Raw genomic sequence first — 25,894 nt, forward strand, 5'->3', positions numbered from 1 at the left:
GTGGGCGGCGGCTGCAAAACGCACCATTCTTCTTGTTTTTGCTCTGCAAAGCAGCCTTTTCAAGGGTTGGCTTGGGTGACAAAATGTCTTGTGTAGGCGTGGGTTTGTCTCCCTCTCGCTCTCTCTCCCTAAGATGTGTCCGGCATAGGCCAGGGTGCCACTCGAGGCCCAAACCAATTCTGGTTATCGCTTCTCGGCCTTTTGGCTAAGATCAAGTGTAGTATCTGTTCTTATCAGTTTAATATCTGATACGTCCCCTATCTGGGGACCATATATTAAATGGATTTTTAGAACAGGGAGATGGAAAAAGAGCTTGCTCTGTCCACTCCACGCATTGACCTGGTATTGCAGTACCTCCAGGAACGGTGCACCCCTTCTTAACCCAGTTTCCAAAAGCAGAACTCAATTCACCTGATTCATATTAGCCCGATTTAATGAATTGGAAGAAAGCATACGTCTTCATATGCACCTCAATTTGGCCCATTCACTTTTCACACTTCCTCCTTTTGTTTTTTATCTTTCACACTTTTGACTTTCTTTATTCATCCAAATAGCAAACTCATCACCACTCAACCTGACCAACTCGGCTATGTCCCCGTGCTGCAGTTCTCTGTCTTATCTAGATCATTTGCAATTGAATGGAATAGATCCCTTTTGGACAAAGTGGGATTCACCTGCTGCTGCAGTGCCCACAGGTGTGATAAGATCTAGAATTGGCATCTGGTGCGATCTCTCCCGCTTCCACTCCAAAGAAAGTTACCTGTTTATTCCTATCATGCATTGGTTTTTGGGTTTTCTTTGAGTAATGATGATCTCTTTAGTAGTCTGTTGGCGCCCTCTCCTGGAGGAATAGTTTGCTTGCTCTTGGACATTCTAAAAGAGAGGTCATGATAGACATTGAGCTTCTGAGCTCAATTGGGGACAGTCATGGGTGATGAATGTTTGCAACCTACTGCGAAGCCTCATACCGCAATATAAGGAACGTCAAATACTAAGAAAGGGCGGCCTATGAAAGAATTACTACTTTCAATAAGTACACTTAAACGGCTAATTGGGAATAGAAAAACTGTAAAAAGCCCTCTGAGAAAGCCCCCCTCTAACCTTTGATAGTAAGCTTTTCTGTAGTCTGCCTGTTGATGTATTTTCCGTTTGAACTGTGCACAACATGAAGAGACGGAACACTGGCGGCTTGTCACAATGCCCCCCGATGACATCACAATAGCGCTGCTGCCTAGAAAACAAGGCTGCGCAGAAGAAGTTGTTCTTTGGGTGGGAGGGTGGGCTAGTGGAAGGAGGGGGCAATCTCTTTTTTTCCCGGGTGGTAGGGGGGATGACAGGAGAAGGGAAGCGGGTGGTGAGAAAGGTACAGAGGGCAGGGTTTGGGGGCTGGGAAGGAAAGGGAAAAGATTAGGGTTTGGGATGATGAAAGGGCTTTTCTACGGGTAAGGATGGCAAAGGGTGGCAGTGACGGAAAGTCAGGCAACCTGTCCTGTCCGTCTTTTTGTATCGTGAATTGGAAAGACTGCAAGGGGGAGGGGAGTTGCTTGCGCCCTAAAGGAGGAGTTATTCAGATTCATTGCAGTGGGCGGCGGCTGCAAAACGCACCATTCTTCTTGTTTTTGCTCTGCAAAGCAGCCTTTTCAAGGTTGGCTTGGGTGACAAAATGTCTTGTGTAGGCGTGGGTTTGTCTCCCTCTCGCTCTCTCTCCCTAAGATGTGTCCGGCATAGGCCAGGGTGCCACTCGAGGCCCAAACCAATTCTGGTTATCGCTTCTCGGCCTTTTGGCTAAGATCAAGTGTAGTATCTGTTCTTATCAGTTTAATATCTGATACGTCCCCTATCTGGGGACCATATATTAAATGGATTTTTAGAACAGGAGATGGAAAAAGAGCTTGCTCTGTCCACTCCACGCATTGACCGTGGTATTGCCAGTACCTCCAGGAACGGTGCACCCCTTCTTAACCCAGTTTCCAAAAGCAGAACTCAATTCACCTGATTCATATTAGCCCGATTTAATGAATTGGAAGAAAGCATACGTCTTCATATGCACCTCAATTTGGCCCATTCACTTTTCACACTTCCTCCTTTTGTTTTTTATCTTTCACACTTTGACTTTCTTTATTCATCCAAATAGCAAACTCATCACCACTCAACCTGACCAACTCGGCTATGTCCCCGTGCTGCAGTTCTCTGTCTTATCTAGATCATTTGCAATTGAATGGAATAGATCCCTTTTGGACAAAGTGGATTCACCTGCTGCTGCAGTGACCACAGGTGTGATAAGATCTAGAATTGGCATCTGGTGCGATCTCTCCGCTTCCACTCCAAAGAAAGTTACCTGTTTATTCCTATCATGCATTGGTTTTTGGGGTTTTCTTTGAGTAATGATGATCTCTTTAGTAGTCTGTTGGCGCCCTCTCCTGAGGAATAGTTTGCTTGCTCTTGGACATTCTAAAAGAGAGGTCATGATAGACATTGAGCTTCTGAGCTCAATTGGGGACAGTCATGGGTGATGAATGTTTGCAACCTACTGCGAAGCCTCATACCGCAATATAAGGAACGTCAAATACTAAGAAAGGGCGGCCTATGAAAGAATTACTACTTTCAATAAGTACACTTAAACGGCTAATTGGGAATAGAAAAACTGTAAAAAGCCCTCTGAGAAGCCCCCCTCTAACCTTTGATAGTAAGCTTTTCTGTAGTCTGCCTGTTGATGTATTTTCCGTTTGAACTGTGCACAACATGAAGAGACGGAACACTGGCGGCTTGTCACAATGCCCCCCGATGACATCACAATAGCGCTGCTGCCTAGAAAACAAGCTGCGCAGAAGAAGTTGTTCTTTGGGTGGGAGGGTGGGCTAGTGGAAGGAGGGGGCAATCTCTTTTTTTCCCGGGTGGTAGGGGGATGACAGGAGAAGGAAGCGGGTGGTGAGAAAGGTACAGAGGGCAGGGTTTGGGGGCTGGAAGGAAAGGGAAAAGATTAGGGTTTGGGGATGATGAAAGGGCTTTCTACGGGTAAGGATGGCAAAGGGTGGCAGTGACGGAAAGTCAGGCAACCTGTCCTGTCCGTCTTTTTGTATCGTGAATTGGAAAGACTGCAAGGGGGAGGGGAGTTGCTTGCGCCCTAAAGGAGGAGTTATTCAGATTCATTGCAGTGGGCGGCGGCTGCAAAACGCACCATTCTTCTTGTTTTTGCTCTGCAAAGCAGCCTTTTCAAGGGTTGGCTTGGGTGACAAAATGTCTTGTGTAGGCGTGGGTTTGTCTCCCTCTCGCTCTCTCTCCCTAAGATGTGTCCGGCATAGGCCAGGGTGCCACTCGAGGCCCAAACCAATTCTGGTTATCGCTTCTCGGCCTTTTGGCTAAGATCAAGTGTAGTATCTGTTCTTATCAGTTTAATATCTGATACGTCCCCCTATCTGGGGACCATATATTAAATGGATTTTTAGAACAGGGAGATGGAAAAAGAGCTTGCTCTGTCCACTCCACGCATTGACCTGGTATTGCAGTACCTCCAGGAACGGTGCAACCCCTTCTTAACCAGTTTCCAAAAGCAGAACTCAATTCACCTGATTCATATTAGCCCGATTTAATGAATTGGAAGAAAGCATACGTCTTCATATGCACCTCAATTTGGCCCATTCACTTTTCACACTTCCTCCTTTTGTTTTTTATCTTTCACACTTTTGACTTTCTTTATTCATCCAAATAGCAAACTCATCACCACTCAACCTGACCAACTCGGCTATGTCCCCGTGCTGCAGTTCTCTGTCCTTATCTAGATCATTTGCAATTGAATGGAATAGATCCCTTTTGGACAAAGTGGATTCACCTGCTGCTGCAGTGACCACAGGTGTGATAAGATCTAGAATTGGCATCTGGTGCGATCTCTCCGCTTCCACTCCAAAGAAAGTTACCTGTTTATTCCTATCATGCATTGGTTTTTGGGGTTTTCTTTGAGTAATGATGATCTCTTTAGTAGTCTGTTGGCGCCCTCTCCTGGAGGAATAGTTTGCTTGCTCTTGGACATTCTAAAAGAGAGGTCATGATAGACATTGAGCTTCTGAGCTCAATTGGGGACAGTCATGGGTGATGAATGTTTGCAACCTACTGCGAAGCCTCATACCGCAATATAAGGAACGTCAAATACTAAGAAAGGGCGGCCTATGAAAGAATTACTACTTTCAATAAGTACACTTAAACGGCTAATTGGGAATAGAAAAACTGTAAAAGCCCTCTGAGAAAGCCCCCCTCTAACCTTTGATAGTAAGCTTTCTGTAGTCTGCCTGTTGATGTATTTTCCGTTTGAACTGTGCACAACATGAAGAGACGGAACACTGGCGGCTTGTCACAATGCCCCCGATGACATCACAATAGCGCTGCTGCCTAGAAAACAAGCTGCGCAGAAGAAGTTGTTCTTTGGGTGGGAGGGTGGGCTAGTGGAAGGAGGGGGCAATCTCTTTTTTTCCCGGGTGGTAGGGGGATGACAGGAGAAGGGAAGCGGGTGGTGAGAAAGGTACAGAGGGCAGGGTTTGGGGGCTGGGAAGGAAAGGGAAAAGATTAGGGTTTGGGGATGATGAAAGGGCTTTCTACGGGTAAGGATGGCAAAGGGTGGCAGTGACGGAAAGTCAGGCAACCTGTCCTGTCCGTCTTTTTGTATCGTGAATTGGAAAGACTGCAAGGGGGAGGGGAGTTGCTTGCGCCCTAAAGGAGGAGTTATTCAGATTCATTGCAGTGGGCGGCGGCTGCAAAAACGCACCATTCTTCTTGTTTTTGCTCTGCCAAGCAGCCTTTTCAAGGGTTGGCTTGGTGACAAAATGTCTTGTGTAGGCGTGGGTTTGTCTCCCTCTCGCTCTCTCTCCCTAAGATGTGTCCGGCATAGGCAGGGTGCCACTCGAGGCCCAAACCAATTCTGGTTATCGCTTCTCGGCCTTTTGGCTAAGATCAAGTGTAGTATCTGTTCTTATCAGTTTAATATCTGATACGTCCCCTATCTGGGGACCATATATTAAATGGATTTTTAGAACAGGGAGATGGAAAAAGAGCTTGCTCTGTCCACTCCACGCATTGACCTGGTATTGCAGTACCTCCAGGAACGGTGCACCCCTTCTTAACCCAGTTTCCAAAAGCAGAACTCAATTCACCTGATTCATATTAGCCCGATTTAATGAATTGGAAGAAAGCATACGTCTTCATATGCACCTCAATTTGGCCCATTCACTTTTCACACTTCTCCTTTTGTTTTTTATCTTTCACACTTTTGACTTTCTTTATTCATCCAAATAGCAAACTCATCACCACTCAACCTGACCCAACTCGGCTATGTCCCCGTGCTGCAGTTCTCTGTCTTATCTAGATCATTTGCAATTGAATGGAATAGATCCCTTTTGGACAAAGTGGATTCACCTGCTGCTGCAGTGACCACAGGTGTGATAAGATCTAGAATTGGCATCTGGTGCGATCTCTCCGCTTTCCACTCCAAAGAAAGTTACCTGTTTATTCCTATCATGCATTGGTTTTTGGGGTTTTCTTTGAGTAATGATGATCTCTTTAGTAGTCCTGTTGGCGCCCTCTCCTGGAGGAATAGTTTGCTTGCTCTTGGACATTCTAAAAGAGAGGTCATGATAGACATTAAGCTTCTGAGCTCAATTGGGGACAGTCATGGGTGATGAATGTTTGCAACCTACTGCGAAGCCTCATACCGCAATATAAGGAACGTCAAATACTAAGAAAGGGCGGCCTATGAAAGAATTACTACTTTCAATAAGTACACTTAAACGGCTAATTGGGAATAGAAAAACTGTAAAAAGCCCTCTGAGAAAGCCCCCCTCTAACCTTTGATAGTAAGCTTTTCTGTAGTCTGCCTGTTGATGTATTTTCCGTTTGAACTGTGCACAACATGAAGAGACGGAACACTGGCGGCTTGTCACAATGCCCCCCGATGACATCACAATAGCGCTGCTGCCTAGAAAACAAGCTGCGCAGAAGAAGTTGTTCTTTGGGTGGGAGGGTGGGCTAGTGGAAGGAGGGGGCAATCTCTTTTTTTCCCGGGTGGTAGGGGATGACAGGAGAAGGGAAGCGGGTGGTGAGAAAGGTACAGAGGGCAGGGTTTGGGGGCTGGGAAGGAAAGGGAAAAGATTAGGGTTTGGGGATGATGAAAGGGCTTTCTACGGGTAAGGATGGCAAAGGGTGGCAGTGACGGAAAGTCAGGCAACCTGTCCTGTCCGTCTTTTTGTATCGTGAATTGGAAAGACTGCAAGGGGGAGGGGAGTTGCTTGCGCCCTAAAGGAGGAGTTATTCAGATTCATTGCAGTGGGCGGCGGCTGCAAAACGCACCATTCTTCTTGTTTTTGCTCTGCAAAGCAGCCTTTTCAAGGGTTGGCTTGGGTGACAAAATGTCTTGTGTAGGCGTGGGTTTGTCTCCCTCTCGCTCTCTCTCCCTAAGATGTGTCCGGCATAGGCCAGGGTGCCACTCGAGGCCCAAACCAATTCTGGTTATCGCTTCTCGGCCTTTTGGCTAAGATCAAGTGTAGTATCTGTTCTTAGTTTAATATTTGATACGTCCCCTATCTGGGGACCATATATTAAATGGATTTTTAGAACAGGGAGATGGAAAAAGAGCTTGCTCTGTCCACTCCACGCATTGACCTGGTATTGCAGTACCCTCCAGGAACGGTGCACCCCTTCTTAACCCAGTTTCCAAAAGCAGAACTCAATTCACCTTATTCATATTAGCCCGATTTAATGAATTGGAAGAAAGCATACGTCTTCATATGCACCTCAATTTGGCCCATTCACTTTTCACACTTCCTCCTTTTGTTTTTTATCTTTCACACTTTTGACTTTCTTTATTCATCCAAATAGCAAACTCATCACCACTCAACCTGACCAACTCGGCTATGTCCCCGTGCTGCAGTTCTCTGTCTTATCTAGATCATTTGCAATTGAATGGAATAGATCCCTTTTGGACAAAGTGGATTCACCTGCTGCTGCAGTGACCACAGGTGTGATAAGATCTAGAATTGGCATCTGGTGCGATCTCTCCGCTTCCACTCCAAAGAAAGTTACCTGTTTATTCCTATCATGCATTGGTTTTTGGGGTTTTCTTTGAGTAATGATGATCTCTTTAGTAGTCTGTTGGCGCCCCTCTCCTGGAGGAATAGTTTGCTTGCTCTTGGACATTCTAAAAGAGAGGTCATGATAGACATTGAGCTTCTGAGCTCAATTGGGGACAGTCAATGGGTGATGAATGTTTGCAACCTACTGCGAAGCCTCATACCGCAATATAAGGAACGTCAAAATACTAAGAAAGGGCGGCCTATGAAAGAATTACTACTTTCAATAAGTACACTTAAACGGCTAATGGGAATAGAAAAACTGTAAAAAGCCCTCTGAGAAAGCCCCCCTCTAACCTTTGATAGTAAGCTTTTCTGTAGTCTGCCTGTTGATGTATTTTCCGTTTGAACTGTGCACAACATGAAGAGACGGAACACTGGCGGCTTGTCACAATGCCCCCCGATGACATCACAATAGCGCTGCTGCCTAGAAAACAAGCTGCGCAGAAGAAGTTGTTCTTTGGGTGGGAGGGTGGGCTAGTGGAAGGAGGGGGCAATCTCTTTTTTTCCCGGGTGGTAGGGGGATGACAGGAGAAGGGAAGCGGGTGGTGAGAAAGGTACAGAGGGCAGGGTTTTGGGGGCTGGGAAGGAAAGGGAAAAGATTAGGGTTTGGGGATGATGAAAGGGCTTTCTACGGGTAAGGATGGCAAAGGGTGGCAGTGACGGAAAGTCAGGCAACCTGTCCTGTCCGTCTTTTTGTATCGTGAATTGGAAAGACTGCAAGGGGGAGGGGAGTGCTTGCGCCCTAAAGGAGGAGTTATTCAGATTCATTGCAGTGGGCGGCGGCTGCAAAACGCACCATTCTTCTTGTTTTTGCTCTGCAAAGCAGCCCTTTTCAAGGTTGGCTTGGGTGACAAAATGTCTTGTGTAGGTGTGGGTTTGTCTCCCTCTCGCTCTCTCTCCCTAAGATGTGTCCGGCATAGGCCAGGGTGCACTCGAGGCCCAACCAATTCTGGTTATCGCTTCTCGGCCTTTTGGCTAAGATCAAGTGTAGTATCTGTTTCTTATCAGTTTAATATCTGATACGTCCCCTATCTGGGGACCATATATTAAATGGATTTTTAGAACAGGGAGATGGAAAAAGAGCTTGCTCTGTCCACTCCACGCATTGACCTGGTATTGCAAGTACCTCCAGGAACGGTGCACCCCTTCTTAACCCAGTTTCCAAAAGCAGAACTCAATTCACCTGATTCATATTAGCCCGATTTAATGAATTGGAAGAAAGCATACGTCTTCATATGCACCTCAATTTGGCCCATTCACTTTTCACACTTCCTCCTTTTGTTTTTTATCTTTCACACTTTTGACTTTCTTTATTCATCCAAATAGCAAACTCATCACCACTCAACCTGACAACTCGGCTATGTCCCGTGCTGCAGTTCTCTGTCTTATCTAGATCATTTGCAATTGAATGGAATAGATCCCTTTTGGAACAAAGTGGATTCACCTGCTGCTGCAGTGACCACAGGTGTGATAAGATCTAGAATTGGCATCTGGTGCGATCTCTCCGCTTCCACTCCAAAGAAAGTTACCTGTTTATTCCTATCATGCATTGGTTTTTGGGGTTTTCTTTGAGTAATTGATGATCTCTTTAGTAGTCTGTTGGCCGCCCTCTCCTGGAGGAATAGTTTGCTTGCTCTTGGACATTCTAAAAGAGAGGTCATGATAGACATTGAGCTTCTGAGCTCAATTGGGGACAGTCATGGGTGATGAATGTTTGCAACCTACTGCGAAGCCTCATACCGCAATATAAGGAACGTCAAATACTAAGAAAGGGCGGCCTATGAAAGAATTACTACTTTCAATAAGTACACTTAAACGGCTAATTGGGAATAGAAAAACTGTAAAAAAGCCCTCTGAGAAAGCCCCCCTCTAACCTTGATAGTAAGCTTTTCTGTAGTCTGCCTGTTTATGTATTTTCCGTTTGAACTGTGCACAACATGAAGAGACGGAACACTGGCGGCTTGTCACAATGCCCCCCGATGACATCACAATAGCGCTGCTGCCTAGAAAACAGCTGCGCAGAAGAAGTTGTTCTTTGGGTGGGAGGGTGGGCTAGTGGAAGGAGGGGGCAATCTCTTTTTTTCCCCGGGTGGTAGGGGGATGACAGGAGAAGGGAAGCGGGTGGTGAGAAAGGTACAGAGGGCAGGGTTGGGGGCTGGGAAGGAAAGGGAAAAGATTAGGGTTTGGGGATGATGAAAGGGCTTTCTACGGGTAAGGATGGCAAAGGGTGGCAGTGACGGAAAGTCAGGCAACCTGTCCTGTCCGTCTTTTTGTATCGTGAATTGGAAAGACTGCAAGGGGGAGGGGGAGTTGCTTGCGCCCTAAAGGAGGAGTTATTCAGATTCATTGCAGTTGGGCGGCGGCTGCAAAACGCACCATTCTTCTTGTTTTTGCTCTGTCAAAGCAGCCTTTTCCAAGGGTTGGCTTGGGTGACAAAATGTCTTGTGTAGGCGTGGTTTGTCTCCCCTCTCGCTCTCTCTCCCTAAGATGAGTCCGGCATAGGCCAGGGTGCCACTCGAGGCCCAAACCAATTCTGGTTATCGCTTCTCGGCCTTTTGGCTAAGATCAAGTGTAGTATCTGTTCGTATCAGTTTAATATCTATACGTCCCCTATCTGGGGACCATATATTAAATGGATTTTTAGAACAGGGAGATGGAAAAAGAGCTTGCTCTGTCCACTCCACGCATTGACCCTGGTATTGCAGTACCTCCAGGAACGGTGCACCCCTTCTTAACCCAGTTTCCAAAAGCAGAACTCAATTCACCTGATTCATATTAGCCCCGATTTAATGAATTGGAAGAAAGCATACGTCTTCATATGCACCTCAATTTGGCCCATTCACTTTCACACACTTCCTCCTTTTGTTTTTTATCTTTCACACCTTTTGACTTTCTTTATTCATCCAAATAGCAAACTCATCACCACTCAACCTGACCAACTCGGCTATGTCCCCGTGCTGCAGTTCTCTGTCTTATCTAGATCATTTGCAATTGAATGGAATAGATCCCTTTTGGACAAAGTGGATTCACCTGCTGCTGCAGTGACCACAGGTGTGATAAGATCTAGAATTGGCATCTGGTGCGATCTCTCCGCTTCCACTCCAAAGAAAGTTACCTGTTTATTCCTATCATGCATTGGTTTTTGGGGTTTTCTTTGAGTAATGATGATCTCTTTAGTAGTCTGTTGGCGCCCTCTCCTGGAGGAATAGTTTGCTTGCTCTTGGACATTCTAAAAGAGAGGTCATGATAGACATTGAGCTTCTGAGCTCAATTGGGGACAGTCATGGGTGATGAATGTTTGCAACCTACTGCGAAGCCTCATACCGCAATATAAGGAACGTCAAATACTAAGAAAGGGCGGCCTATGAAAGAATTACTACTTTCAATAAGTACACTTAAACGGCTAATTGGGAATAGAAAAACTGTAAAAAGCCCTCTGAGAAAGCCCCCCTCTAACCTTTGATAGTAAGCTTTTCTGTAGTCTGCCTGTTGATGTATTTTCCGTTTGAACTGTGCACAACATGAAGAGACGGAACACTGGCGGCTTGTCACAATGCCCCCCGATGACATCACAATAGCGCTGCTGCCTAGAAAACAAGCTGCGCAGAAGAAGTTGTTCTTTGGGTGGGAGGGTGGGCTAGTGGAAGGAGGGGGCAATCTCTTTTTTTCCCGGGTGGTAGGGGGATGACAGGAGAAGGGAAGCGGGTGGTGAGAAAGGTACAGAGGGCAGGGTTTGGGGGCTGGGAAGGAAAGGGAAAAGATTAGGGTTTGGGGATGATGAAAGGGCTTTCTACGGGTAAGGATGGCAAAGGGTGGCAGTGACGGAAAGTCAGGCAACCTGTCCTGTCCGTCTTTTTGTATCGTGAATTGGAAAGACTGCAAGGGGGAGGGGAGTTGCTTGCGCCCTAAAGGAGGAGTTATTCAGATTCATTGCAGTGGGCGGCGGCTGCAAAACGCACCATTCTTCTTGTTTTTGCTCTGCAAAGCAGCCTTTTCAAGGGTTGGCTTGGGTGACAAAATGTCTTGTGTAGGCGTGGGTTTGTCTCCCTCTCGCTCTCTCTCCCTAAGATGTGTCCGGCATAGGCCAGGGTGCCACTCGAGGCCCAAACCAATTCTGGTTATCGCTTCTCGGCCTTTTGGCTAAGATCAAGTGTAGTATCTGTTCTTATCAGTTTAATATCTGATACGTCCCCTATCTGGGGACCATATATTAAATGGATTTTTAGAACAGGGAGATGGAAAAAGAGCTTGCTCTGTCCACTCCACGCATTGACCTGGTATTGCAGTACCTCCAGGAACGGTGCACCCCTTCTTAACCCAGTTTCCAAAAGCAGAACTCAATTCACCTGATTCATATTAGCCCGATTTAATGAATTGGAAGAAAGCATACGTCTTCATATGCACCTCATTTGGCCCATTCACTTTTCACACTTCCTCCTTTTGTTTTTATCTTTCACACTTTTGACTTTCTTTATTCATCCAAATAGCAAACTCATCACCACTCAACCTGCCCAACTCGGCTATGTCCCCGTGCTGCAGTTCTCTGTCTTATCTAGATCATTTGCAATTGAATGGAATAGATCCCTTTTGGACAAAGTGGATTCACCTGCTGCTGCAGTGACCACAGGTGTGATAAGATCTAGAATTGGCATCTGGGTGCGATCTCTCCGCTTCCACTCCAAAGAAAGTTACCTGTTTATTCCTATCATGCATTGGTTTTTGGGGTTTTCTTTGAGTAATGATGATCTCTTAGTAGTCTGTGGCGCCCTCTCCTGGAGGGAATAGTTTGCTTGCTCTTGGACATTCTAAAAGAGAGGTCATGATAGACATTGAGCTCTGAGCTCAATTGGGGACAGTCATGGTGATGAATGTTTGCAACCTACTGCGAAGCCTCATACCGCAATATAAGGAACGTCAATACTAAGAAAGGGCGGCCTATGAAAGAATTACTACTTTCAATAAGTACACTTAAACGGCTAATTGGGATAGAAAAACTGTAAAAAAGCCCTCTGAGAAAGCCCCCTCTAACCTTTGATAGTAAGCTTTTCTGTAGTCTGCCTGTTGATGTATTTTCCGTTTGAACTGTGCACAACATGAAGAGACGGAACACTGGCGGCATGTCACAATGCCCCCCGATGACATCACAATAGCGCTGCTGCCTAGAAAACAAGCTGCGCAGAAGGAAGTGTTTCTTTGGGTGGGAGGGTGGGCTAGTGGAAGGAGGGGGCAATCTCTTTTTTTTCCCGGGTGGTAGGGGATGACAGGAGAAGGGAAGCGGGTGGTGAGAAAGGTACAGAGGGCAGGGTTTGGGGCTGGGAAGGAAAGGGAAAAGATTAGGGTTTGGGGATGATGAAAGGGCTTTCTACGGGTAAGGATGGGCAAAGGGTGGCAGTGACGGAAAAGTCAGGCAACCTGTCCTGTCCGTCTTTTTGTATCGTGAATTGGAAGACTGCAAGGGGGAGGGGAGTTGCTTGCGCCCTAAAGGAGGAGTTATTCAGATTCATTGCAGTGGGCGGCGGCTGCAAAACGCACAATTTCTTCTTGTTTTTGCTCAGCAAAGCAGCCTTTTCAAGGGTTGGCTTGGGTGACAAAATGTCTTGTGTAGGCGTGGGTTTGTCTCCCTCTCGCTCTCTCTCCCTAAGATGTGTCCGGCATAGGCCAGGGTGCCACTCGAGGCCCAAACCAATTCTGGTTATCGCTTCTCGGCCTTTTGGCTAAGATCAAGTGTAGTATCTGTTCTTATCAGTTTAATATCTGATACGTCCCCTATCTGGGGACCATAATATTAAATGGATTTTTAGAACAGGGAGATGGAAAAAGAGCTTGCTCTGTCCACTCCACGCATTGACCTGGTATTGCAGTACCTCCAGGAACGGTGCAACAACCCAGTTTCCAAAAGCAGAACTCAATTCACCTGATTCATATTAGCCCGATTTAATGAATTGGAAGAAAGCATACGTCTTCATATGCACCTCAATTTGGCCCATTCACTTTTCACACTTCCTCCTTTTGTTTTTTATCTTTCACACTTTTGACTTTCTTTATTCATCCAAATAGCAAACTCATCACCACTCAACCTGACCAACTCGGCTATGTCCCCGTGCTGCAGTTCTCTGTCTTATCTAGATCATTTGCAATTGAATGGAATAGATCCCTTTTGGACAAAGTGGATTCACCTGCTGCTGCAGTGACCACAGGTGTGATAAGATCTAGAATTGGCATCTGGTGCGATCTCTCCGCTTCCACTCCAAAGAAAGTTACCTGTTTATTCCTATCATGCATTGGTTTTTGGGGTTTTCTTTGAGTAATGATGATCTCTTTAGTAGTCTGTTGGCGCCCTCTCCTGGAGGAATAGTTTGCTTGCTCTTGGACATTCTAAAAGAGAGGTCATGATAGACATTGAGCTTCTGAGCTCAATTGGGGACAGTCATGGGTGATGAATGTTTGCAACCTACTGCGAAGCCTCATACCGCAATATAAGGAACGTCAAATACTAAGAAAGGGCGGCCTATGAAAGAATTACTACTTTCAATAAGTACACTTAAACGGCTAATTGGGAATAGAAAAACTGTAAAAAGCCCTCTGAGAAAGCCCCCCTCTAACCTTTGATAGTAAGCTTTTCTGTAGTCTGCCTGTTGATGTATTTTCCGTTTGAACTGTGCACAACATGAAGAGACGGAACACTGGCGGCTTGTCACAATGCCCCCCGATGACATCACAATAGCGCTGCTGCCTAGAAAACAAGCTGCGCAGAAGAAGTTGTTCTTTGGGTGGGAGGGTGGGCTAGTGGAAGGAGGGGGCAATCTCTTTTTTTCCCGGGTGGTAGGGGGATGACAGGAGAAGGGAAGCGGGTGGTGAGAAAGGTACAGAGGGCAGGGTTTGGGGGCTGGGAAGGAAAGGGAAAAGATTAGGGTTTGGGGATGATGAAAGGGCTTTCTACGGGTAAGGATGGCAAAGGGTGGCAGTGACGGAAAGTCAGGCAACCTGTCCTGTCCGTCTTTTTGTATCGTGAATTGGAAAGACTGCAAGGGGGAGGGGAGTTGCTTGCGCCCTAAAGGAGGAGTTATTCAGATTCATTGCAGTGGGCGGCGGCTGCAAAACGCACCATTCTTCTTGTTTTTGCTCTGCAAAGCAGCCTTTTCAAGGGTTGGCTTGGGTGACAAAATGTCTTGTGTAGGCGTGGGTTTGTCTCCCTCTCGCTCTCTCTCCCTAAGATGTGTCCGGCATAGGCCAGGGTGCCACTCGAGGCCCAAACCAATTCTGGTTATCGCTTCTCGGCCTTTTGGCTAAGATCAAGTGTAGTATCTGTTCTTATCAGTTTAATATCTGATACGTCCCCTATCTGGGGACCATATATTAAATGGATTTTTAGAACAGGGAGATGGAAAAAGAGCTTGCTCTGTCCACTCCACGCATTGACCTGGTATTGCAGTACCTCCAGGAACGGTGCACCCCTTCTTAACCCAGTTTCCAAAAGCAGAACTCAATTCACCTGATTCATATTAGCCCGATTTAATGAATTGGAAGAAAGCATACGTCTTCATATGCACCTCAATTTGGCCCATTCACTTTTCACACTTCCTCCTTTTGTTTTTTATCTTTCACACTTTTGACTTTCTTTATTCATCCAAATAGCAAACTCATCACCACTCAACCTGACCAACTCGGCTATGTCCCCGTGCTGCAGTTCTCTGTCTTATCTAGATCATTTGCAATTGAATGGAATAGATCCCTTTTGGACAAAGTGGATTCACCTGCTGCTGCAGTGACCACAGGTGTGATAAGATCTAGAATTGGCATCTGGTGCGATCTCTCCGCTTCCACTCCAAAGAAAGTTACCTGTTTATTCCTATCATGCATTGGTTTTTGGGGTTTTCTTTGAGTAATGATGATCTCTTTAGTAGTCTGTTGGCGCCCTCTCCTGGAGGAATAGTTTGCTTGCTCTTGGACATTCTAAAAGAGAGGTCATGATAGACATTGAGCTTCTGAGCTCAATTGGGGACAGTCATGGGTGATGAATGTTTGCAACCTACTGCGAAGCCTCATACCGCAATATAAGGAACGTCAAATACTAAGAAAGGGCGGCCTATGAAAGAATTACTACTTTCAATAAGTACACTTAAACGGCTAATTGGGAATAGAAAAACTGTAAAAAGCCCTCTGAGAAAGCCCCCCTCTAACCTTTGATAGTAAGCTTTTCTGTAGTCTGCCTGTTGATGTATTTTCCGTTTGAACTGTGCACAACATGAAGAGACGGAACACTGGCGGCTTGTCACAATGCCCCCCGATGACATCACAATAGCGCTGCTGCCTAGAAAACAAGCTGCGCAGAAGAAGTTGTTCTTTGGGTGGGAGGGTGGGCTAGTGGAAGGAGGGGGCAATCTCTTTTTTTCCCGGGTGGTAGGGGGATGACAGGAGAAGGGAAGCGGGTGGTGAGAAAGGTACAGAGGGCAGGGTTTGGGGGCTGGGAAGGAAAGGGAAAAGATTAGGGTTTGGGGATGATGAAAGGGCTTTCTACGGGTAAGGATGGCAAAGGGTGGCAGTGACGGAAAGTCAGGCAACCTGTCCTGTCCGTCTTTTTGTATCGTGAATTGGAAAGACTGCAAGGGGGAGGGGAGTTGCTTGCGCCCTAAAGGAGGAGTTATTCAGATTCATTGCAGTGGGCGGCGGCTGCAAAACGCACCATTCTTCTTGTTTTTGCTCTGCAAAGCAGCCTTTTCAAGGGTTGGCTTGGGTGACAAAATGTCTTGTGTAGGCGTGGGTTTGTCTCCCTCTCGCTCTCTCTCCCTAAGATGTGTCCGGCATAGGCCAGGGTGCCACTCGAGGCCCAAACCAATTCTGGTTATCGCTTCTCGGCCTTTTGGCTAAGATCAAGTGTAGTATCTGTTCTTATCAGTTTAATATCTGATACGTCCCCTATCTGGGGACCATATATTAAATGGATTTTTAGAACAGGGAGATGGAAAAAGAGCTTGCTCTGTCCACTCCACGCATTGACCTGGTATTGCAGTACCTCCAGGAACGGTGCACCCCTTCTTAACCCAGTTTCCAAAAGCAGAACTCAATTCACCTGATTCATATTAGCCCGATTTAATGAATTGGAAGAAAGCATACGTCTTCATATGCACCTCAATTTGGCCCATTCACTTTTCACACTTCCTCCTTTTGTTTTTTATCTTTCACACTTTTGACTTTCTTTATTCATCCAAATAGCAAACTCATCACCACTCAACCTGACCAACTCGGCTATGTCCCCGTGCTGCAGTTCTCTGTCTTATCTAGATCATTTGCAATTGAATGGAATAGATCCCTTTTGGACAAAGTGGATTCACCTGCTGCTGCAGTGACCACAGGTGTGATAAGATCTAGAATTGGCATCTGGTGCGATCTCTCCGCTTCCACTCCAAAGAAAGTTACCTGTTTATTCCTATCATGCATTGGTTTTTGGGGTTTTCTTTGAGTAATGATGATCTCTTTAGTAGTCTGTTGGCGCCCTCTCCTGGAGGAATAGTTTGCTTGCTCTTGGACATTCTAAAAGAGAGGTCATGATAGACATTGAGCTTCTGAGCTCAATTGGGGACAGTCATGGGTGATGAATGTTTGCAACCTACTGCGAAGCCTCATACCGCAATATAAGGAACGTCAAATACTAAGAAAGGGCGGCCTATGAAAGAATTACTACTTTCAATAAGTACACTTAAACGGCTAATTGGGAATAGAAAAACTGTAAAAAGCCCGCTGAGAAAGCCCCCCTCTAACCTTTGATAGTAAGCTTTTCTGTAGTCTGCCTGTTGATGTATTTTCCGTTTGAACTGTGCACAACATGAAGAGACGGAACACTGGCGGCTTGTCACAATGCCCCCCGATGACATCACAATAGCGCTGCTGCCTAGAAAACAAGCTGCGCAGAAGAAGTTGTTCTTTGGGTGGGAGGGTGGGCTAGTGGAAGGAGGGGGCAATCTCTTTTTTTCCCGGGTGGTAGGGGGATGACAGGAGAAAAGAAGCGGGTGGTGAGAAAGGTACAGAGGGCAGGGTTTGGGGGCTGGGAAGGAAAGGGAAAAGATTAGGGTTTGGGGATGATGAAAGGGCTTTCTACGGGTAAGGATGGCAAAGGGTGGCAGTGACGGAAAGTCAGGCAACCTGTCCTGTCCGTCTTTTTGTATCGTGAATTGGAAAGACTGCAAGGGGGAGGGGAGTTGCTTGCGCCCTAAAGGAGGAGTTATTCAGATTCATTGCAGTGGGCGGCGGCTGCAAAACGCACCATTCTTCTTGTTTTTGCTCTGCAAAGCAGCCTTTTCAAGGGTTGGCTTGGGTGACAAAATGTCTTGTGTAGGCGTGGGTTTGTCTCCCTCTCGCTCTCTCTCCCTAAGATGTGTCCGGCATAGGCCAGGGCGCCACTCGAGGCCCAAACCAATTCTGGTTATCGCTTCTCGGCCTTTTGGCTAAGATCAAGTGTAGTATCTGTTCTTATCAGTTTAATATCTGATACGTCCCCTATCTGGGGACCATATATTAAATGGATTTTTAGAACAGGGAGATGGAAAAAGAGCTTGCTCTGTCCACTCCACGCATTGACCTGGTATTGCAGTACCTCCAGGAACGGTGCACCCCTTCTTAACCCAGTTTCCAAAAGCAGAACTCAATTCACCTGATTCATATTAGCCCGATTTAATGAATTGGAAGAAAGCATACGTCTTCATATGCACCTCAATTTGGCCCATTCACTTTTCACACTTCCTCCTTTTGTTTTTTATCTTTCACACTTTTGACTTTCTTTATTCATCCAAATAGCAAACTCATCACCACTCAACCTGACCAACTCGGCTATGTCCCCGTGCTGCAGTTCTCTGTCTTATCTAGATCATTTGCAATTGAATGGAATAGATCCCTTTTGGACAAAGTGGATTCACCTGCTGCTGCAGTGACCACAGGTGTGATAAGATCTAGAATTGGCATCTGGTGCGATCTCTCCGCTTCCACTCCAAAGAAAGTTACCTGTTTATTCCTATCATGCATTGGTTTTTGGGGTTTTCTTTGAGTAATGATGATCTCTTTAGTAGTCTGTTGGCGCCCTCTCCTGGAGGAATAGTTTGCTTGCTCTTGGACATTCTAAAAGAGAGGTCATGATAGACATTGAGCTTCTGAGCTCAATTGGGGACAGTCATGGGTGATGAATGTTTGCTGTCATGCCTTCATAGAAATGCATATAATTATTTTATTATGCCAAGTAATAAGATTACATTTAGTAATTGACATTGATACTGTCCACTTGTCCAGTGATATCCAACAGCGCCATCTGTTGACAATGTTGTCTTACTGCAGTTAGTTTAATGTTTCACTGGTTACTGTGCAATGAAAATTGTCCTACCAAGGCTTATGTAGTTACCCATCAGACCTTGCATAGGCTCTGCCCCTTCTTCTTCAGCAGCCATTTCAGTTACATGAACACACACATTCTGCATGCTGAATATCTCTCCAGATCTCTGCTCCTTATGTTTGCCTCTACATAGCACAGTCGGTGAGTTATGATCCCCTGGTTAGGGCTCATCAAAATTATAATGTAGTTGGTCTGTTCTGCAAGTATTATCCTGTCATTAGCTAATATGTATTCGCCATGTAGTGCATTTACCCTGCATGTCCTGTATCAAATGGAATGCTATGTAACTCAGATATGTTGTATGTTGTACTTAGTATTTTCATTTATTTCTTGTAGTTTTACACTGATCTCATTAATAAAAGTTGTAAAGGACCCCCAGCGTCCGAGTCAATGCATTGATGGGAAAGAGTTAAGCTGTCTGTCAACTCGTCTTCCAACGCACAGATTGAGGGTGCCAGAACAGTAAAACGACTGCTATTAACGGGGTTGAAGCATAGACGCCGACTTCTATCAGAGAGCAGTCAAGCCGCATACAGACACCATGTCAGATAGAGGATCTGAAGTTTATGTAACACGCTCCCATGTAAGCTCGTCAGCTTCAAGGAAGTCTGTGAGCAGCGCTGCAATTGCCACCGCCAGGGCGAAGGCGGAAGCCGCCAAAGTGAGAGCTGCCTTTGCTGAACAAGAGTTGAAATTAAAGACAGAAAAAGCACGTCTAGAAGCCGACCTTGCAAAACTTGCTGTAGACACAGAAGCAGCAGCAGCAGAAGCTGAAGTACAGGCTTTAGAAGAAGCAGCACGCAGCGACAGTAAAAGTTTCAGGTTAAGGCTCGGACCCGAACTCAGTCATCGGGATATCTCACAACGCACTTCAGACTACGTGCTAAAGCATACCGCATCAGACGACCGTCTACATTCAGCTCCAAGAGAGAGACTTAATCCTGCCATTCAGCCATCAACCTTCATTCAACAAACATCCCATGTTAAGCATGAAGGTAATTCCGTCCACCTAACACCATCAGTGTCACCTGCACCCAAGTTTGTAGATTCCTATTACACAGCGAACCGTCCCAAAATGGAGGACCCCGATGGTGACTATCATGGCGACAACGTATTTGATGGCAACAATAACTCACTGGGACCTCATCATAGCAACATGTATCAGGACCACCCTCTCAGAAATCAAGAGCTACCAGATTTCCTCAAGTTCTTCGCACGCCGTGAGTTACTCACCAAAGGTCTTTTAAAGTTTAACGACCGTCCTGAAAGTTACAGAGCGTGGAGAGCTTCCTTCAGAAACGCCACGGCCGGCCTGGACATCTCTGCCAATGAAGAGATCGATCTCTTGGTCAAGTGGCTAGGAAACGAATCAGCAGAACATGCAAAACGCATCAGGGATATCAGCATCAACCACCCGAGCAAAGGTTTGTGCCTGTTATGGGAGAGACTTGATGAGTGCTATGGCTCTTCAGAGAGGATAGAAGAATCCCTCTTCAAAAGGTTGGAGGACTTTCCCAAGATCTCTAATAAGAGCTTTCACATGCTAAGAGAATTGAGCGACCTCTTGGTAGAACTCCAAGTCGCCAAGTTTGAAGGAGACCTGCCAGGCCTCGCGTCCCTAGATGCAGCCAGAGGTATTAAACCCATAGTGAATAAGTTGCCTTACAGTCTGCAAGAGAAATGGTTGAACCGGGGTTCAGATTACAAACAACGTCACAACGTGCCGTTTCCTCCATTCCATGTCTTCGTAGATTTTGTGCGCCAGCAAGCCAAGATCAGGAATGATCCCAGCTTTGACCTTTCCACCGCAGATCCCATCAACCCACGAACAGGTAAGCCTGCTCCAGTACGCAACCCTCGAGGCTCACCTATCACTGTACACAAAACTAATGTGTCTGCTACAGATTCATCACGCAAGACCCACAGTACAACAGAACCTGAAGGGTCACTAACAATTGACCCAGACAAAGAGTGCCCCCTACACAAAAGGCCTCACCCACTGCAACAGTGCAGGAGTTTTAGAGGAAAATCTCTTAAAGACCGTAGAATCTTCCTCAGAGAAAACAACATATGTTACAGATGTTGTGCATCCACATCTCACTTAGCTAGAGACTGCAATGCCAGTATCACTTGTTCGGAGTGTAACAGTCAAGAGCACAGCACAGCTCTACACCCAGAACCAGCCCCACAGAATTCCACGCACATCGACCGACTTACAGAGCACGGCGGGGAGGAGACAGACAGTACACCTCCTGAAGTGTCACCCCAGTGCACTCAAGTTTGTGGAGAAGGTCTCACTAACAAATCCTGCTCAAAGATCTGTCTGGTTACAGTTTACCCTATGGGCTACAGAGAAAAAGCGGTTAAACTCTATGCTATACTCGACGACCAGAGTAATAGATCACTCGCCAGCTCAGCTTTCTTTGACATCTTTGGAATCAAGGGACTTAGCTGCTCCTACTCACTGAAAACATGTACAGGAGTGAGTGAAGAATCTGGCAGGAGGGCAACAGGTTATCAAATCGAATCCCTAGATGGGAAGACATCCTTACCCCTTCCTACATTAATCGAGTGCAATGCCATCCCGAACAATAGAGAAGAGATACCCACTCCAGAAGCGGCACTACACCATCCCCATTTGAGAAACATAGCGCATCTCATTCCTGCACTTAATTCCCAAGCCAAGTTGGTCCTTTTGCTGGGGAGAGACATCATCAGAGTTCACAAGGTGAGGAAACAGATAAACGGTCCTCATAACTCGCCCTACGCTCAGAAGCTAGATCTAGGATGGGTAGTTATAGGGGACGTCTGCCTCGGAAAAGTTCCCAAGCCGAACAACATCCAATCTCTCTACACGAACACATTGGAGAGTGGCCGTCCATCCTTTTTCCTACCCTGCCCCAACAAATTCCCAGTGAAGGAAAATCTCACCAATTCAGCACACTTAGATGGTGGGAAAGACAGATACGCCATGGATGAATTGTGCGACGGAGACAAAGATCATCTAGGGTGCGCTGTCTTTCAAAAGACCAAAGAAGATTATAAACTAGCCCATTCCATTGAAGATGAGACCTTCCTGGAGATAATGGATCAAGGATTTCACAAGGATGAAAACGACAGCTGGGTGGCTCCACTACCATTCAAGCCACAAAGACCCCGTCTTCCTAACAACAAAGAGATGGCACTAAAGCGCCTTACCTACTTAAAGCCAAGTTTCTCAAAGAAGCCAGAAATGGAGGTACATTTCTTTGCTTTCATGGACAAAATATTCAAAATACCAACCGACCAAAATCCTGCAGACCATGCGACCAGAGCGGTATCGGCACCACGCCTCAAAGACACTAACTGGCTAGTCAGACCTGCATTTCTGTATCAACCAGTACCCACTGCTCACGAGACACATACACATGAACTCTTCGAACCAGAATCAGATGTAGAGCTACGGCCTCAAGTTTCCACACTTAGCACAACGATCACCAACAGGCACCTTGATTCTCGCCGCTTCCTCAGATTCTCTACCTGTAGATCGGCCTACAGAGCCTTGACTTGCCTGATCCATGTCATTAGATCCTTTAAAAACAGACAGTCGAGACCAGCTCCATGCAAAGGCTGGCATCGTTGTCATAAAGCTTACACAGTAGAAGAGCTCACGCAAGCCAAACACGCAATCATCTGTTGTGTACAGCATGAAGCTTATACCCAGACTCTAGAGTCCCTCCGGAACCACAGAAGTGTCCCAAAAGATAGTCCCCTTAAAAAACTGGACCCGTTTGTGGATACTCAAGGACTGCTGATAGTCGGGGGACGAATTTCAAATGCAAAGCTTGAAAATGACGAGTGTACTCCAATCATTGTTCCTCATGGCCATGTTGCTTTCCTGCTGGTTGAGCATTATCACGCACAGGTTAGACATCAAGGGCGCTTGATAACTGAAGGAGCCCTACGGGAAGCGGGTTTCTGGATAACAGGAGCTAAGCGACTTGTGAGTAGAGTCATCTTCAAATGTATCATCTGCAGGAAACTCCGTGGTTCTTGTCAATCCCAAAAAATGGCAGACCTACCAGCAGACCGTTTGAGTACCGAACCTCCTTTTACTAACGTGGGCCTCGATGTGTTTGGTCCCTGGTCAGTTGTCACACGTCAGACTAGGGGAGGACATGCAAACAGCAAGCGCTGGGCCGTCTTGTTCACATGTTTGAGTATTAGAGCCGTACACATAGAAGTCATTGAGACAATGGACACATCCAGCTTCATAAATGCCTTCAGACGATTCATTTCTCTCAGAGGACATGTAAAGCATATACGCTCTGACAGAGGATCTAACTTTGTAGGAGCATGTGGTGAACTAAAGATTCCCTCAAATCTGGACATTAACCAAGTAGAAAGACGTCTTTCAGAACTAGGTTGTACGTGGACCTTTAACCCACCGCACTCATCTCATATGGGAGGTGTGTGGGAGCGCATGATCGGCATCGCTCGCAGAATCCTCGATTCCATCTTTCTGCAACTTGGTCCTTCGAAGCTCACTCATGAGACTCTAACAACCTTCATGGCCGAGGTAGTAGCTATAATGAACGCCAGACCACTGGTTCCCATATCCAATGACCCTGATGACCTATCTCTCCTCACCCCTTCAACTCTCCTCACCCAGAAGTTTAATGTGAGTATGCCGACTTCTGGAGAGTTTACTACAAAAGACTTGTACAAATCTCAATGGAAAAGAGTTCAAATGTTAGTAGACCTTTTCTGGACTAAGTGGAGAAAACAATATCTCTCTACATTACAGACAAGAGACAAATGGCAAGATAGTAGACCCAACATGAAACCTGGGAATGTCGTCCTAGTGAAGAACACTCAGTCTAAAAGGAACGAGTGGCCTCTAGGATTGGTAACCAAGGTCTTCCCAAGTCAAGACGGACAGGTCAGGAAAGTGGAAATCAAGATTCCCAAGCAAAGTGGAAAGCTGTTTCTTAGACCTGTATCTGAACTTATTCTATTGCTCTAGTTTAAGTTTGTGGCATTCCCCCGGATGCCAGACGGGGAGTGTCATGCCTTCATAGAAATGCATATAATTATTTTATTATGCCAAGTAATAAGATTACATTTAGTAATTGACATTGATACTGTCCACTTGTCCAGTGATATCCAACAGCGCCATCTGTTGACAATGTTGTCTTACTGCAGTTAGTTTAATGTTTCACTGGTTACTGTGCAATGAAAATTGTCCTACCAAGGCTTATGTAGTTACCCATCAGACCTTGCATAGGCTCTGCCCCTTCTTCTTCAGCAGCCATTTCAGTTACATGAACACACACATTCTGCATGCTGAATATCTCTCCAGATCTCTGCTCCTTATGTTTGCCTCTACATAGCACAGTCGGTGAGTTATGATCCCCTGGTTAGGGCTCATCAAAATTATAATGTAGTTGGTCTGTTCTGCAAGTATTATCCTGTCATTAGCTAATATGTATTCGCCATGTAGTGCATTTACCCTGCATGTCCTGTATCAAATGGAATGCTATGTAACTCAGATATGTTGTATGTTGTACTTAGTATTTTCATTTATTTCTTGTAGTTTTACACTGATCTCATTAATAAAAGTTGTAAAGGACCCCCAGCGTCCGAGTCAATGCATTGATGGGAAAGAGTTAAGCTGTCTGTCAACTCGTCTTCCAACGCACAGATTGAGGGTGCCAGAACATTTGCAACCTACTGCGAAGCCTCATACCGCAATATAAGGAACGTCAAATACTAAGAAAGGGCGGCCTATGAAAGAATTACTACTTTCAATAAGTACACTTAAACGGCTAATTGGGAATAGAAAAACTGTAAAAAGCCCTCTGAGAAAGCCCCCCTCTAACCTTTGATAGTAAGCTTTTCTGTAGTCTGCCTGTTGATGTATTTTCCGTTTGAACTGTGCACAACATGAAGAGACGGAACACTGGCGGCTTGTCACAATGCCCCCCGATGACATCACAATAGCGCTGCTGCCTAGAAAACAAGCTGCGCAGAAGAAGTTGTTCTTTGGGTGGGAGGGTGGGCTAGTGGAAGGAGGGGGCAATCTCTTTTTTTCCCGGGTGGTAGGGGGATGACAGGAGAAGGGAAGCGGGTGGTGAGAAAGGTACAGAGGGCAGGGTTTGGGGGCTGGGAAGGAAAGGGAAAAGATTAGGGTTTGGGGATGATGAAAGGGCTTTCTACGGGTAAGGATGGCAAAGGGTGGCAGTGACGGAAAGTCAGGCAACCTGTCCTGTCCGTCTTTTTGTATCGTGAATTGGAAAGACTGCAAGGGGGAGGGGAGTTGCTTGCGCCCTAAAGGAGGAGTTATTCAGATTCATTGCAGTGGGCGGCGGCTGCAAAACGCACCATTCTTCTTGTTTTTGCTCTGCAAAGCAGCCTTTTCAAGGGTTGGCTTGGGTGACAAAATGTCTTGTGTAGGCGTGGGTTTGTCTCCCTCTCGCTCTCTCTCCCTAAGATGTGTCCGGCATAGGCCAGGGTGCCACTCGAGGCCCAAACCAATTCTGGTTATCGCTTCTCGGCCTTTTGGCTAAGATCAAGTGTAGTATCTGTTCTTATCAGTTTAATATCTGATACGTCCCCTATCTGGGGACCATATATTAAATGGATTTTTAGAACAGGGAGATGGAAAAAGAGCTTGCTCTGTCCACTCCACGCATTGACCTGGTATTGCAGTACCTCCAGGAACGGTGCACCCCTTCTTAACCCAGTTTCCAAAAGCAGAACTCAATTCACCTGATTCATATTAGCCCGATTTAATGAATTGGAAGAAAGCATACGTCTTCATATGCACCTCAATTTGGCCCATTCACTTTTCACACTTCCTCCTTTTGTTTTTTATCTTTCACACTTTTGACTTTCTTTATTCATCCAAATAGCAAACTCATCACCACTCAACCTGACCAACTCGGCTATGTCCCCGTGCTGCAGTTCTCTGTCTTATCTAGATCATTTGCAATTGAATGGAATAGATCCCTTTTGGACAAAGTGGATTCACCTGCTGCTGCAGTGACCACAGGTGTGATAAGATCTAGAATTGGCATCTGGTGCGATCTCTCCGCTTCCACTCCAAAGAAAGTTACCTGTTTATTCCTATCATGCATTGGTTTTTGGGGTTTTCTTTGAGTAATGATGATCTCTTTAGTAGTCTGTTGGCGCCCTCTCCTGGAGGAATAGTTTGCTTGCTCTTGGACATTCTAAAAGAGAGGTCATGATAGACATTGAGCTTCTGAGCTCAATTGGGGACAGTCATGGGTGATGAATGTTTGCAACCTACTGCGAAGCCTCATACCGCAATATAAGGAACGTCAAATACTAAGAAAGGGCGGCCTATGAAAGAATTACTACTTTCAATAAGTACACTTAAACGGCTAATTGGGAATAGAAA

General features: G+C 46.0%; 1 protein-coding gene and 13 non-coding genes across 14 annotated transcripts; all 14 read left to right on the top strand.

The window, feature by feature from the left end:
* Positions 1-185: 185 nt before the first annotated feature.
* On the top strand, positions 186-376 carry LOC142286658 (U2 spliceosomal RNA). Its single transcript, XR_012747741.1, has one exon. It is a non-coding gene; the product is annotated as a U2 spliceosomal RNA (small nuclear RNA).
* A 1,389-nt stretch (positions 377-1,765) lies between these two features.
* On the top strand, positions 1,766-1,957 carry LOC142286677 (U2 spliceosomal RNA). The gene has a single exon (XR_012747759.1). It is a non-coding gene; the product is annotated as a U2 spliceosomal RNA (small nuclear RNA).
* Positions 1,958-3,339: 1,382 nt separating this feature from the next.
* On the top strand, positions 3,340-3,531 carry LOC142286674 (U2 spliceosomal RNA). The gene has a single exon (XR_012747756.1). It is a non-coding gene; the product is annotated as a U2 spliceosomal RNA (small nuclear RNA).
* Positions 3,532-4,915: 1,384 nt separating this feature from the next.
* Positions 4,916-5,106, top strand: LOC142286705 (U2 spliceosomal RNA). Its single transcript, XR_012747781.1, has one exon. It is a non-coding gene; the product is annotated as a U2 spliceosomal RNA (small nuclear RNA).
* A 1,388-nt stretch (positions 5,107-6,494) lies between these two features.
* On the top strand, positions 6,495-6,683 carry LOC142286679 (U2 spliceosomal RNA). Its single transcript, XR_012747761.1, has one exon. It is a non-coding gene; the product is annotated as a U2 spliceosomal RNA (small nuclear RNA).
* Positions 6,684-8,070: 1,387 nt separating this feature from the next.
* On the top strand, positions 8,071-8,263 carry LOC142286675 (U2 spliceosomal RNA). The gene has a single exon (XR_012747757.1). It is a non-coding gene; the product is annotated as a U2 spliceosomal RNA (small nuclear RNA).
* A 1,391-nt stretch (positions 8,264-9,654) lies between these two features.
* Positions 9,655-9,845, top strand: LOC142286678 (U2 spliceosomal RNA). Its single transcript, XR_012747760.1, has one exon. It is a non-coding gene; the product is annotated as a U2 spliceosomal RNA (small nuclear RNA).
* Positions 9,846-11,235: 1,390 nt separating this feature from the next.
* On the top strand, positions 11,236-11,426 carry LOC142286716 (U2 spliceosomal RNA). The gene has a single exon (XR_012747792.1). It is a non-coding gene; the product is annotated as a U2 spliceosomal RNA (small nuclear RNA).
* A 1,383-nt stretch (positions 11,427-12,809) lies between these two features.
* Positions 12,810-13,001, top strand: LOC142286672 (U2 spliceosomal RNA). The gene has a single exon (XR_012747754.1). It is a non-coding gene; the product is annotated as a U2 spliceosomal RNA (small nuclear RNA).
* Positions 13,002-14,381: 1,380 nt separating this feature from the next.
* Positions 14,382-14,572, top strand: LOC142286728 (U2 spliceosomal RNA). The gene has a single exon (XR_012747803.1). It is a non-coding gene; the product is annotated as a U2 spliceosomal RNA (small nuclear RNA).
* A 1,387-nt stretch (positions 14,573-15,959) lies between these two features.
* On the top strand, positions 15,960-16,150 carry LOC142286740 (U2 spliceosomal RNA). The gene has a single exon (XR_012747814.1). It is a non-coding gene; the product is annotated as a U2 spliceosomal RNA (small nuclear RNA).
* Positions 16,151-17,537: 1,387 nt separating this feature from the next.
* Positions 17,538-17,728, top strand: LOC142286665 (U2 spliceosomal RNA). Its single transcript, XR_012747747.1, has one exon. It is a non-coding gene; the product is annotated as a U2 spliceosomal RNA (small nuclear RNA).
* An 816-nt stretch (positions 17,729-18,544) lies between these two features.
* Positions 18,545-23,930, top strand: LOC142286657 (uncharacterized). Its single transcript, XM_075333386.1, has 2 exons — positions 18,545-18,633; positions 18,829-23,930. The coding sequence occupies exon 2, from the start codon at positions 19,034-19,036 to the stop codon at positions 23,495-23,497; it is 4,464 nt and encodes a 1,487-aa protein (XP_075189501.1). The 5' UTR covers positions 18,545-18,633; positions 18,829-19,033; the 3' UTR covers positions 23,498-23,930.
* A 1,086-nt stretch (positions 23,931-25,016) lies between these two features.
* Positions 25,017-25,207, top strand: LOC142286676 (U2 spliceosomal RNA). Its single transcript, XR_012747758.1, has one exon. It is a non-coding gene; the product is annotated as a U2 spliceosomal RNA (small nuclear RNA).
* The last annotated feature ends 687 nt before the right edge of the window (positions 25,208-25,894 follow it).

Source organism: Anomaloglossus baeobatrachus, unplaced genomic scaffold (genome assembly GCF_048569485.1).
Source record: "Anomaloglossus baeobatrachus isolate aAnoBae1 unplaced genomic scaffold, aAnoBae1.hap1 Scaffold_694, whole genome shotgun sequence".
Lineage (NCBI taxonomy): Eukaryota > Metazoa > Chordata > Amphibia > Anura > Aromobatidae > Anomaloglossus > Anomaloglossus baeobatrachus.